Consider the following 13,364-nt stretch of genomic DNA (forward strand, 5'->3'; position numbering starts at 1 on the left):
AGACAATGATCAAACACTGCGCTCAAATGGTCCTCGTGTGATCCAGCTGTCTTTTAACGGCTTCTTCGAGATCAGGGATTCTAGAAAGATCAAAGACACTTGAGCCCAAATCTCAGATCAATAGATTTGATCGATGGACAGAGTCCTGAAGAGACACTTCACATGAACAAACAGCATCGTTTCAATCGGCTTGTTTTGTTCATCACAGCGAAGAGATGTCATGCTGAGACTTGATGTTCAAGACATAAATATTAATCTTAAAGTAAGAACATTCCCTGTTGTTACTAAATGAGATGCTCCTCATGCCGGAGAAGTACCACAGGCTTATTGTGACGCACACTATGTCTTAGAAGAGCAGTAAATAATCTCAAGAGGACACTGAAGAGACAGAACTAAAGTGACCAGTCATTCATTTTCAATGAGAAAAGCAACAGGAGTGACAGGGACTCATGAAGCCGATTTTAGGACCACTATGATTTGTTCCGTTGCACCAATATTTTCATGATAATAAAGTAAATTTGCCCCAAAATTCTCATTCCAAAAGAAACAAAAAAAACAACAACTTCTAACCAAAAATGTTTATAAAAAGATATTATCCTTATAATACCATTATGTCGATTTAAATAAGAAATACATAAAAATGAATAATAAAATAATAATAAAAAAGAATGTACTCTAATATATAAAATGTCTGTGATATAGAAGTGAGAATCAACTATTTGAATTAATGAGATTTTGAGAGAGAAGATGTCCTTAATTGTCATAAAAATAATTTAATGGGCTTTATTTTCTTTATACACAAATTCAGTGTTTCTTTTTTCCTTTAGATTCTGGGATGAAATGCAATATGTTTGAGCGATTCACTGGTTTGGGTTAGTCCAGTAGGAATTATAATCAATTGAATATAAAACAAACAGAAGCCAATGGGATGTTTTCATTTAGACTGGTAAATGTGTGTACAGTATCTTACCGTTAAAGTGTAATTCGTCTGTATCTCTCGGTCCACTGGTTTCAACAGGGTGAGGTAACGTGTGATGCCAGCGGGCGAGATGGTGAAGATGGAGGTGTAGCCATTCAGGGTGATCTTCAACTGAGGATCTTTTGTCTTCACAAAACAAAGATGAGAGGTTACTACACATTAACATGAGCACGACAAACAAGCCTCATGCAGTCACGCAATCCTCATATTGAGTAAACAAGCCAAAGAGTCACTCAACTACAGCAATTCACTCTGACATGCAAGAACCTCTTCAGAAATACAACAGATTTAATTGCTTGCTTGAAAGTACAGAGAATTTAAACATCAAAATCTAATGTATACAGCAATGTGTGTAAATTGCATATAACAATATAATGCTCTCTAGATTGATATATACTATATATATATATGTATATGGTAAGTATATGGTAAGTCATCTTGCATGCACACTTTGTGGAAATACTGTCTAGGAATGAGGTCATCTATCCTATTACCACCTATTTTGACTAGCAATAGAGTATAGTAAATAATGGCTCTAAAGCTGTGACATAAATGAAAGCCTATTGGCTAAAAAAAGAACTATTCAATATATAATGTCCCAACTTTCTTTATCAATAGGAAACACAGCAACAAAGGAAGAAAAAAAAACACTGCATTTGTCAAGCCATTATAATATAAATATATTAGGGCTGTCGATTTAATGCGTTAATTTAATTAATTAGTAATGGAAAAAAAAGAACGTGTTAAAATATAAACACATATTACGCACCCACCCTACCCCAGACCTATACAGACAGAATGAAAAACATTAAACAAAGGCTGTCTTTCAAGGACCCTTCAAATTGAGACAGCCTTCGGTAGAGCTTTATGTCATGGAGGCCGAGATGTGCAGCCTTATGCAGCCTTCCGATTTAGGTCCATATTAATAAAAAAAAAAAACATATAGGATAGTTCACCAAAAAAAAAAAAATCTATCATCATTTACTCATCCTTTCAAACCCGTTTGGCTTACTTTCTTTTGTGGAATATAAAATAAGAATGTTGGAACCAAACTGTTTTGGTTACCATTGACTTCCATTGAATGAAAAAAATAAATAAAAAATGTGACGCCATTTCCTCAAATCATCTACTTTAATGTTCCACAGAAGAAAGAATGTCATACTGGGTTGAGGGTGAGTAAATTATGACATAATTAAAAAATGTGGGTCTTTAATACCCATTTAAAACCCATTAATCTCATGACATTATACTGTATATCCAAGCATTCATGCAACCTCTGAGCTGCAATACATGGTCTGTAAATATATCTTAATGCAGCTTCTGAAAAAAAAACAGATTTTTTCTAAAAAACTAAATTCTTTGTTGAATCAAATACAATACTTATTTGTTATACTACTTTTTGGAATATCTATGTGATACTTTTAACACAATAATGTTTTAAAAATGATAATTTGGTGGTAATTTCCCAGCCAAATTGTATTAATTTGTGATTAATTAAATTAGAATTAATCACCAAATCATGTAATTAATTATATTAAAAATAATATATAATTAATAATTATATCGTTATATATAAATAATTATATCGTTATATATAAATATTCCACACATCTTACCAGAAAAACAGAAAAAAGAACAGAATGAAAGAAAAGAAAGAAAAAGGGAACACATCACATCACTCTGGTACCTACTGGTGTGGCTCCTGACAGAAGCTACAATATAAAACATATGGAGAGACTGAAACCATCTGTGATTTTATGTATCGGTGCATTCCCAAGACACTGAAGCAGCATTCATTATGAAAATGCCCTGGCTCTTTTCATAAGAACATCGTACCTCTTCAATGTCATTGTCCAGTGCTACGATCCCCAGCGGAGCCGTGAGGTTGGAGCTCCCTGAGATGGTGGTGCCAACCGAGGCTGACTCACTGATGAAGCCCTGGTACGAGGGCCGCTGAAAATATGGTGCCTGGTTGTTCTCGTCCAGAATTTCAATCAGCAGTTCGGCATAGGCCGGAAGAGGGTGACCGTTATCCTGCTCGGCCTGTTCACAGACAAACAAACTAAACTGTCATGGTGAAATTATCTAAAAAGAGAAGCTTAGGGTTGTTATCTGCTTATCCGTATAAACAATAAGGTACAATGATGACGACTATACTTGAATACCATGGTATGCACATACCATGTTAAACCGACATTACCAAGCTACAAAAAAAAAAAAGGTATAAAAGGGAAAAAGAAACATATGGATGTTTCCGCCACAGAGTGAAAAATAAAAAAGGTAATTGCGACTTTTTATCTCAGAATTGCGTGATATAAAGTCGCAATTGCGTGTTATAAAGTCGCAATTGCGTGATATAAAGTCGCAATTGTGTGTTATTAAGTCAGAATTGCGTGATATAAAGTCAGAATTGCAGGTTATAAAGTCAGAATTGCGTGATATAAAGTCACAATTGCAGGTTATAAAGTCAGAATTGCGTGATATAAAGACGCAATTGTGTGTTATTAAGTCAGAATTGCGTGATATAAAGTCAGAATTATGAGATATAAACATTTAAATAGATGTATATAAAATATATATTTGCAATTTAAAAAATGCTTTTTATATTTTATAAAGCTTTTTTTCGGTATGGCTACTGTTGTTAAGCTAGAGACATGGTTGTAAAGTGTGCAGCCTACCAAATGAAAAAGTAATATATTTGAAAAAAAAAAAAAAATCTAATTCATCAAAAGGCTTTTAATTCATCTTCACTCATTTCTAATTGAACTCCAGTTAAAATACGGTCCAAAATTCATGGACCCAAAAAGGCTCAAAATTGGTCTTTGTTTATTGAAGAGGAGTGTGTGGATACAGCTCCCGGAATATTTTCATTTCAGTTATGAGCCCCATCCATTACTGCTTTCATTATTAAGAAGCCATGAAAGACTGCAGTTCTGTAACTCAATAGACACTTCACACACTTAAAATACACACACACATCTGACAATGTTGACAGCGGCAATGTTTTGTTTGTTATTTGGTCTCGAGTTTCAGTAAGCTTGAAGCGAACTGAGAATAGCATATCGTTCTCTGTTATTATGAAACGAAGAAATCATAACAGCAAACACAGTCATGCATCGTTTCACAGAGGAAACATTTAAATTACCCCTGCTGTTACACTGTTGTTCCACCCAAATCTATGACAGAGCAGAATAATTCCACACTAGCTCTCTCTCTCTCTCTCTCTCTCTCTCTCTCTCTCTCTCTCTCTCTCTCTCTCTCTCTCTCTCTCTCTCTCTCTCTCTCTCTCTTCAATTCAATTAGAAGATACAGCATGTTTAATGTAATTAAATATAAAAAGCTCTGTTTCAAAAGCGAGAGAGCTTCCTCGCTGTCTACCACCTACAAAGGCAGCATCCAAACTGAAATGGAATCTAATGTGAGTGATTTCGAACGCTCTATAGGCAGAAACTCTGTGTGGCATTCAAATAGTGTTCATCGCATGAAGCTCATGGGAGACCCGACAGATTGATTGATTACAAAAGTGCTGAGCTAATGATGTGATACTTCTAAGAAGCATAACAATATATAAAAATAGCACTTTTTTATTAGATGGAACTACACTACAATACAAAATTTGGGGTTGGTAAGAAGTCTCTTATGCTCACCAAGGCTCATTTTATTTGATAAAAATACTATAAACAATTTGAAATCACAGTTTGCTATTTTATATTTTAAAATATAAGTTATTCCTGATGGCAAAGGTGATTGCAAATGGCAAAGCTGAATTTTCAGCATAATTTCTCTTTCATATATCTTTCAGAAATCATTCTAATAAGGTGATTTGCCGCTCAAGGATCATTTCATTTCATACAATGGTCTGTCTGAGTACTCTATTCTGATTGGCTGGAAGGTGTGCATTAAATGAGTAACATCACACGAGTAGCCTGCGATATGGCTGTATATCAGGAGCACGGCTGTGATTCGGCCGCCATAGGTGCCCTCTTTTGTGCAGAACTACTTCCTTCCGCTATGGATTAAAATCTCAAGTTGACAGTTTGACAGTTGAGCCCAAGCCTACATTACTAATTCTAAAACGTCACTTTAGAACTAGTAACAAAGGAACTTTGAGTCGCTTCATTGAAGCTTATAGACCCCTTTTCAGTTAGTAAACATGGTGACGTTTTTTTGTGGGCGGAGCTTAGGTGGAGGCATAATGCCATTGATCTAATTGCATTGCTAGAATTGGCTATAGCTGTACATTAAACGTTTTGAATGCTCGGGTGTTTCTTGGCCTCCATGTTATGCATTAAAATAATTTAATGCGCAGCTAGCCATGGATTATCCTTTACTTATCATCAATCATTTGATGAATAAAAAGTTAACAGAAAGAACAGCATCAATTCGAAATATACAGTAAATCCTTTGTAACATTATAAATGTCTGTCACTTTTAGCCAGTTTAGTGCATCCTTGCTGAATAAAATGTATTTCCTTCAAAAAAAAATGTTTTAGAGGTAAACAAACTTTTGAATGGTAGTGTATTTATATATATATAATATATATATATATATATATATATATATATATATATATATATATATTTATATTTGGTATTGAATGATGCATATAGTTTTTTGTGAGGTGTCAGTACCTTGTGGGACTGCAATCTCCATTAAAAGTATATATATGATGCTGCTTTATCTAGTGATGATCTTATAATTATGCTGCGTACCTTTTATAACTATATAGCCAATTATGCTGCTGCCTACATACCGTAGGTTTTTGAAGAGAACAATAGTGATAGTGTGTACATATAGAAAGTGTGTTCAATTGATGATATTGCTATGAAGATATTTCCAGAAATATACTGCAGTTAATACCTGGCGTTATTCTGGTTGTAAAACATTCAGTCAATAATATTGTAAAAATGATGACACTCTTATTGGTGCTCAAATATAAGAGCCTCTGGAAACAGCGAGCAGGGCGCTCGATGAACCCCTTTTATCTCCACAGTAATCTACAGCCGATAACCTGATGATATAATGACCTTAATGACGAGAGAGAAGCGCTGGTAAAGCTCTCTGTCCACAGGCTTCAGCAGACGCAGCTCAGCTGTGCTTCTGTTGAGGGAGAAGAATTCTGTGTATGCAGGAGGTTGACCTGAAACGCAGTACAGAGACACAAAACTTGTGTTATTATCTAATTCATGATATTATTCTGGGGGGTTTTATCTACTACTAAACCATTGAATACATAAAAAAGGGAATTTTATATGTCCCATCCCAATTTCTTTAGTCTGGAGTCTTTATAGATACAGCAACAACAGCAGATGTTTAATTCTGAGGGGAAAACATGCAACATTTAAACCCTTTAAACATGTATTAAAGAACCGAGTTTCTATTTCAAACTGCATGTATTCAATTTCAAATGTATGGAAACATAAGTTAGAGTGCAGTTGTGTATATATGTCATTCTATAATTTAGTGTACATTTCACATCAGCAAAAAAGTATAAAATTATGCTTTTTCAATAATACAACAATTGGTTTCAGTTGATATATTTTATCAGTGCAACTTATCTGCTAGTTGCCAAGCTTAATCTTTGAACACCATTTTTGATATTATGAATAAAAAAGGTGTTTTCCCTGGTGAGTTTGTCAACTATGTTACGGACAAACTGCATGCCACTACATAAACCGATTAAGGTTTACATTTTAAGTGACTCAAATATTCTATGTTTGGTATCTATTCTGCCATATGTGCAGAGATTATTTTTAAAGACTTCTGAGAATAGTATTTTTTTTTTTTTGCAGATATCTAAAAAAATTCTCAGTAAGGTCACTATGGACAAGATTTTATTTTATTTTTTAAATCATATCTACCTCAATGACCATTTTAATAGTTTTAACTTTAAGAGATGTAAAACTCTACACAACATTCAGTGTGGATGTAAACTATCGGAAGCAGCAATATAGATATGAAATGTGATTATACTGTAGAATGCCTTGTGCGTCTATTTTTCAACACTTGCAAAATATCTGCATTGAAGTACCTACCAACCAGTATGAAGTACAGGATTCCCGGTCTGTCCGAGGGCGGCTGGATGTTTCTGTCCTGGTCTATGGCTCGAATGGGAGGAGTCACATTCAGAGGATTCACTTTACTCTAGAAAACAAATAGACAGACATTGTTGACTACGAAATCAAAAGTTGGCTAAATAGGTTCAATATGTAATGTCAATATCTTTTTATTTCTACTTTCTTTAACCTAATCTGAACGCAAAAGTTGCAAATTCACCAAAGTGACTAAACTATGCTATCCTTATTACTTTTATATCCCGGTAACACTTTACCATAAGATTCATTAGTTAATGTATGATCTAACATTAAGTTACAATGAGAATACATTTATTACAGTATTTATATTTTTTGTTAACATCCGTTAATAAAAATACAACTGTTCATTGTCAGTTTAATAATGTATTAGTAAATTTGGAAATTGACATTATTAATAAATAAATCAAGTCACAATTTTAACTATTAATGAACTATTAACAACGTTTGCCTCATCAAACTCCTAATCACTGCTTATTAATAATTAGTAAGGTAGTTGTTAAGTTTAGGTATTGGTTGGGATTAATGGATGTAGAATATGGTCATGCAAAATAAGCCATTAATATGTGCTTTATAAATACTAATAATCAGCCAATATCATAATATGCATGCTATAAGAAACTAGATAATAGTGAGAATTTGATCCTAAATTAAAGTGTTACCATAAATTATTTAAAAGATTTGTTAGTTAACTAATGTTAATAAATGTATCCTAGAGAGTTACCTGTACAGTATCTCTATACTTGTTTTGTGTCAACAAATTCTCTCATCTGTATACTTTTATTTCTCAAAACAATTCTCCAAACAAAGCATAAATAAAACATTTTGAGATCTCCATTAAGTCGTGAGCTATCAAAAAGCATCCACTGAGGAGAGTTTTCCTCTGGGCTAAAAGCAAAACTCTTGGGACACTTGACTGTACTAATCTGTGAGTGTGCATTTCATGCAGACAAATATGGCCTCTAACAGATATGATAATAAGAAGCATCTCCTTTGGGACGGGTGCTTCATTAAAATGGCAGTCTAAATACAAGCACTCAATGTTAAATATGTGAGCGCTGTAAATCAGAATTCTTGCCCACCTGAGACATTTAAAACTACCCATAATCCCCCCTCCAGCAGGCATTAGGCCGATTAATCTGTGCCTGGAGACAGGAAAAAGACTTTCGAACCATATCCCAGCTCTAATTGTGAAATATGTGACCCCATTAATTATCACTATTCCTGCCAAAAGGAAATGAGAAAGAAACTGTTCGGAATGGAACACTAGCATAATGCTTACTGCATACTGCGCATTACACACTTCTGATTTCTTCTGATTTAATGATTTAAAAACAGTATCTGGAACAGAACGCATTATGCATCGATACAGAATATGTTTGCAAAAACTTAAATATATACTCTTACAATTCCTGCAGTATAAACTATACTGTGTGTGTAGCATGTGCATTTTCAGTATGTATGAGAAGATAACTGGAAGTCAGTTGCAAACGTGCAAGGTAATGAGCTTATGTGACTATAATATAGCATATAACTTTTTAAAACCGTTGCACAATGTATAAATTCAGAACATAGTCATTTCAAATCATAGTATGCTGCATTGCTGTCACATCACCCCATTATGCATAATTTAGTGAGCTAAATAAATACATAAATACTACCATTCTTTTTTTTAATTCAGAAAGAATATCTTTACCAAATTTACCAAAAATTATTTTAATATTTATAATGTTGCACAATATTTATATTTCAAATAAATGCTGTTTACATGAATTTCTATTCATCAAATAATCCCCCCCCCCCAAAAAAAAAAGATTTACGTTTGCCACAAAATATTAAGCAGCACAACTGCTTTCAACATTGACTATAGTACGAAATGTTTCTTGATCACCAAATCATCAATGATTTCTGAAGGATCATGTGACACGGAAGACTGGAGTAATGACTTACAATTAAGTTATTTAAAATTGTAATACAAATTTTCACAGTAATGTTTTTACTGTGTTTTTTTTAAATCAAATTAATGCAGCATTGGTGAACAAAATATAATTTTTTACTGACCCCAAACTTTTATACTGTAGTTTGCATTTTAAATTGTACTTTATTTTAATATTCATTAACTTAACCTTTGACAGATTAAATAGAGACTTGTATGATAGTATATTTGCACAGAGAATTTACATATTCTGTATTCATACTGCAGAAAAGGTAGGAGTTGTGTGCTAATATGCTTCTCCAAACACACAGTAACGGCAGATCAACAGAATGAATAGAAGATGCACTAAAATCCAGCGAAAATTATCTAAACAAAATGGATTCCCTCACACACACTAATCCTTCATAATTTCTGAGATAATCATAGAACAGCAGGAAAAACGAAGAACAAAAGATTGTCTCTGTAAAAATGCAAGAACTGCAGCAAGCAGAATGCAAAAAGAGAAAGTTAAACTGCGGGAAATGAAGCAGCACACAGAAACTGGCAGCCGTTGGGAATGCAGCTTCTGCAGTGGAAAACATTTTTAGCATAAATTACAGAAGTCCCCCCTTAGCAAAGATCAGCCTTGGCCGTTTCTTTTTCTCCATGTGGTTTGGTTCCAGAACGACCCATCTCCTCAGAGGTCTGCCCACCCTATCTCACCTCAACTGGGTTCTGATTTCATCAAACCTTCACGTCTTGGCTTTGATGGGTGATGAACCCTGTGGTTTTACTGAGGGTCTCATCCTGCTTTTTCTCTACTCCCTGTCCCTGATCTCATTCAATCTGTACCAGCTAACTTTCATCATCCACCTCTTATCTCATCTAAATCCCTCGTTTCTCACCCTTCCTGTCCCTGCTGTATGAGTCTCATCTTTAGCCAAGCACAGGTCAGTAGAGCAACGTATGTGATGGGAAATATGAAAGGACTGACATTTAACTGGTAAAGGGTCAAGGAAACATCAACAACACTATGACACAAATACTGCGCCGGTCCATACAATGTCCAGTGAAGACGTCAAAATGTCCAGCAAGAGTCCATGAACAAGATGTGATTATTACAAGAAGATAACCAAATGTTCATGATTGGAGTGTTGACCCCTCAAAATACTGTCAATTGCTGCATTCTGCAGCCAAACATGCTTATATAACTGCTTATAGACTGAACACGTAATATGACGTCACTGTTTTCACAAATCCACATTTTTGTAGTTTACACAGAGGCGATTTGAAAAACTCAGTGGAAAACGGTTGTGCAAAATCGACCCCTTATTTCACAATATTACTGTTACTGTATGTTTAATCAAACAAGCATAAGATAAATCTTTTACAAAGTTTTGAATGGTAGTGTACATCAGACAGTCAGTGAGTGGTGCATGGGCTTGCTGTGCGAGGCTGAATTATTAATACGCATACAGTGCATAGTTTATTTCTTTCTTTATAGTTCAAGGCACAATCTCATGCACATACCCTGCTCTCAAGCACTCAAGCCTTTCTCTAAGAGAGCATAGCATCTATCCATGGCTGCCCACTGTATAGCCTCAGGTCACCCTGCCCTGCTCAATGGGTCACAGATGAAGCGTTTCAGTCAAGTTAAGACATCTTCCTGGTTTTATATCTTGCTATGCCAGCTGTTGCATACAGCATCATAGTCATAGCCCGTGACTGAGAGCAGGATCTGACAACATCCTTGCTGGAAAAACCAGGAAAAACTATCTTAAGGCGGTCGTTGATATTACGTTGCTTCTAGTTTTAAAATAACCAATTGGGACCAGCTAGAAACCATGGTCATTAGATGGCCTAGGTGAAGTTGAAGACCATCTTAGTCAAGTTTTTAAGGTCTGGTAAATAAGACCTTAACCCCCACCCCACCACCCCTTAAGAGGATCAGGTAGGAAAATAACGTTATGGAGGGAATATTCAACATTTGAAGACCTCTGAGGTTTTCTGTGAGTTCTTACCAGGTCAGTGAGCTCAGGAATAGCCACACGGTATGTGATGGGGTTACAGTCCTGTGTGTTGTTGACCAGAACACACGGGAGGAACATGGGACCTAGATCGTCTCCATCCGAAACATCCAGAGTTAGAGTAGTGGTTGCTGTGCGACGACTTCCTGGAAACGGAGCCCGGTCCTAGAAAGAAAAAAAAGCTGACATGTTACCATAGATACCTAGACCTTCAGATACAACGTTCACAGATCTGCATGCAGAGAGACAACAACAAGGATAATGAGAGCATAGAAATAGGTGAAAGGACAATAAAAAATTTTCACACAAACAAATATAAATTCTTAAATGATTCTACTCTATTTTCTTATTTCAATATTCCTACAAGCATTTGTTTAACTTAAAGCTTAATTAATTAACATATATAATGTGTATATCTACAATCGTATCACTTTGAACATCCAACCTTTTATAAACTATAAACTTTATAGACCAACAAGTAAAAGAATCACAAAATGTAAATGTAGTAAAATCGAACTCCCCATGCTGTAATTATTGACTGAGTTCCAATAATTAGGGTCTAAATAAATATTTTGAATCAAAGTTAATTATTTCCTCCAATAAGATTTCAGTGTGAGAGAGAGAACTCAGTAACAAACCCATCCCCTCATTTTTCACATCCTGAAATGATTCGATTTTCTTCAAGGAGAGCTGTTGCAGCCCTGATGTAAGGCATTTATTTGAGCCATTTGGCTCTATGAAAACATGCTCACAGCCTCTGGGGTCTGGACACCTCACAGAGATGCTGTTCTAGACGGGTTTAAACCTAGTTGTGTATGCAGCTCATGTGACAGTGAAGGGATGCATTTGGAAGTGAATCAGGATGCCGGTTATTCAGTGACAGATATAGGGAGGTGCCTGGAATTTTAAAAAGTGCATTGTGCAAACTGGCAACCTAACAGGCCCAACAACGGTTGACCAAAAAGTCAAGGTTATTTTTTTTATCTACAGCCAGGAAAGGTTACGGAGTAAGTACTCATTTAGCAGACATCTTTATCCAAAGTGACTTACAGCTCATTGCTCACTCCTTACAGGGATCGAAATAGTAACCTTTTGATTTATGCCCATTGGTTCGATTTTAAAGCAATATAGTGGGTTACAACAAATTGAGCTATACAACATCAAAAACTGTGTTTATAGTAACACAATGGAAGTCAATTGGGCAAGGTATCGGTTAAAAGCAGAAATGTTAATCTCATATTTTTGTTAAAGTACTTATATATTACTTGTGTTTGAAAATGTGTGTTATTGAGCTTTAAGTTGTACTATTAGCAGTGTAGCTCTAAGCAGGCGAACTTATGCACAATAATCACAACCACAAATTCAAACTCACGAACCCTTAAAAACAAACTCTAAAACTCTCAAACGTAAACTCCCAAATGCAAATACTCCACCGTAAACTCGCAAGTGCTATTTCCTCTCAACTCTCAAAGTCCCAAACACACAACTCTCAAACATAAACTTGAAAGTACAAATTCAAAAGTATAACCTCACCAACGCTAATTTTAAAACTCTCAAACATAAACTTGAAAGTACAAATTCAAAAGTATAACCTCACCAACGCAAATTTTAAAACTCTCAAACATAAACTTGAAAGTACAAATTCAAAAGTATAACCTCACCAACGCACATTTTAAAACTCTCAAACATAAACTTGAAAGTACAAATTCAAAAGTATAACCTCACCAACGCAAATGGAAAAACTCAAGTGCAAGCTCAAACACTCTCAAATGCAAACTGAAACTTTAAACACAAACTCTCAAACAACGATACTAAAGCCAAAGTAACCAATAAATGAATAAATAAATACAATTTCCAACAGCATTCACCTGAATACCTTCAGATACATATGACATATTGTCAATATTGGACAACATTTATTTTGTTACACATAAATCATTACTATTGGTCTCCCTTTATCTCTGTCGGTGGGTTTTGCAAATGTTTAACCAATGAAAAGAGCTTGTGACTATAACTTGTAACTCCATTTGCTCCTCATACTGTCATAACTCCTCATAACTTCGCCACCACCTCTATTGTGTTTAATCCATTTCCTGAAATGTAGCATTTTTGGAGATACAAGGTTTCTGTCAGACAGCGGCGATATATATTACTGTCACGGTCACGTTCAGTTTGTTTTGTTTTCATTTAGTCACATAAACTCCTTTGTCTAGTTTCCCGCCACTTATGAGTTGTCATGGTTACTAATATTAGTCCTCTAAGTTCAGCTGTGTCTCCTTATTAACCTTGTTTGTACCACTATTTAAGTTCCTTTGATCCCTCAGTTCATTGTCGGTTGCTGTCTGTGCAC

General features: G+C 35.1%; 1 protein-coding gene across 1 annotated transcript in view; it reads right to left on the reverse strand.

Moving 5' to 3' along the window:
* LOC307010109 (protocadherin-15-like) overlaps nt 1-13,364 on the reverse strand; it is a 225,684-nt gene that overhangs the window by 117,511 nt on the left and 94,809 nt on the right. The window contains exons 9-13 of the mRNA XM_079634508.1: nt 11,009-11,179; nt 7,016-7,124; nt 6,008-6,120; nt 2,816-3,022; nt 971-1,105 (exon numbers count right to left, since the gene is read on the reverse strand). Coding sequence (XP_079490634.1) covers nt 971-1,105; nt 2,816-3,022; nt 6,008-6,120; nt 7,016-7,124; nt 11,009-11,179 — 735 coding nt within the window. The remainder of the gene's footprint in view (nt 1-970; nt 1,106-2,815; nt 3,023-6,007; nt 6,121-7,015; nt 7,125-11,008; nt 11,180-13,364) is intronic.

Source organism: Phoxinus phoxinus, assembly GCF_949152265.1.
Source record: "Phoxinus phoxinus genome assembly, chromosome: 14".
Taxonomy (NCBI): domain Eukaryota; kingdom Metazoa; phylum Chordata; class Actinopteri; order Cypriniformes; family Leuciscidae; genus Phoxinus; species Phoxinus phoxinus.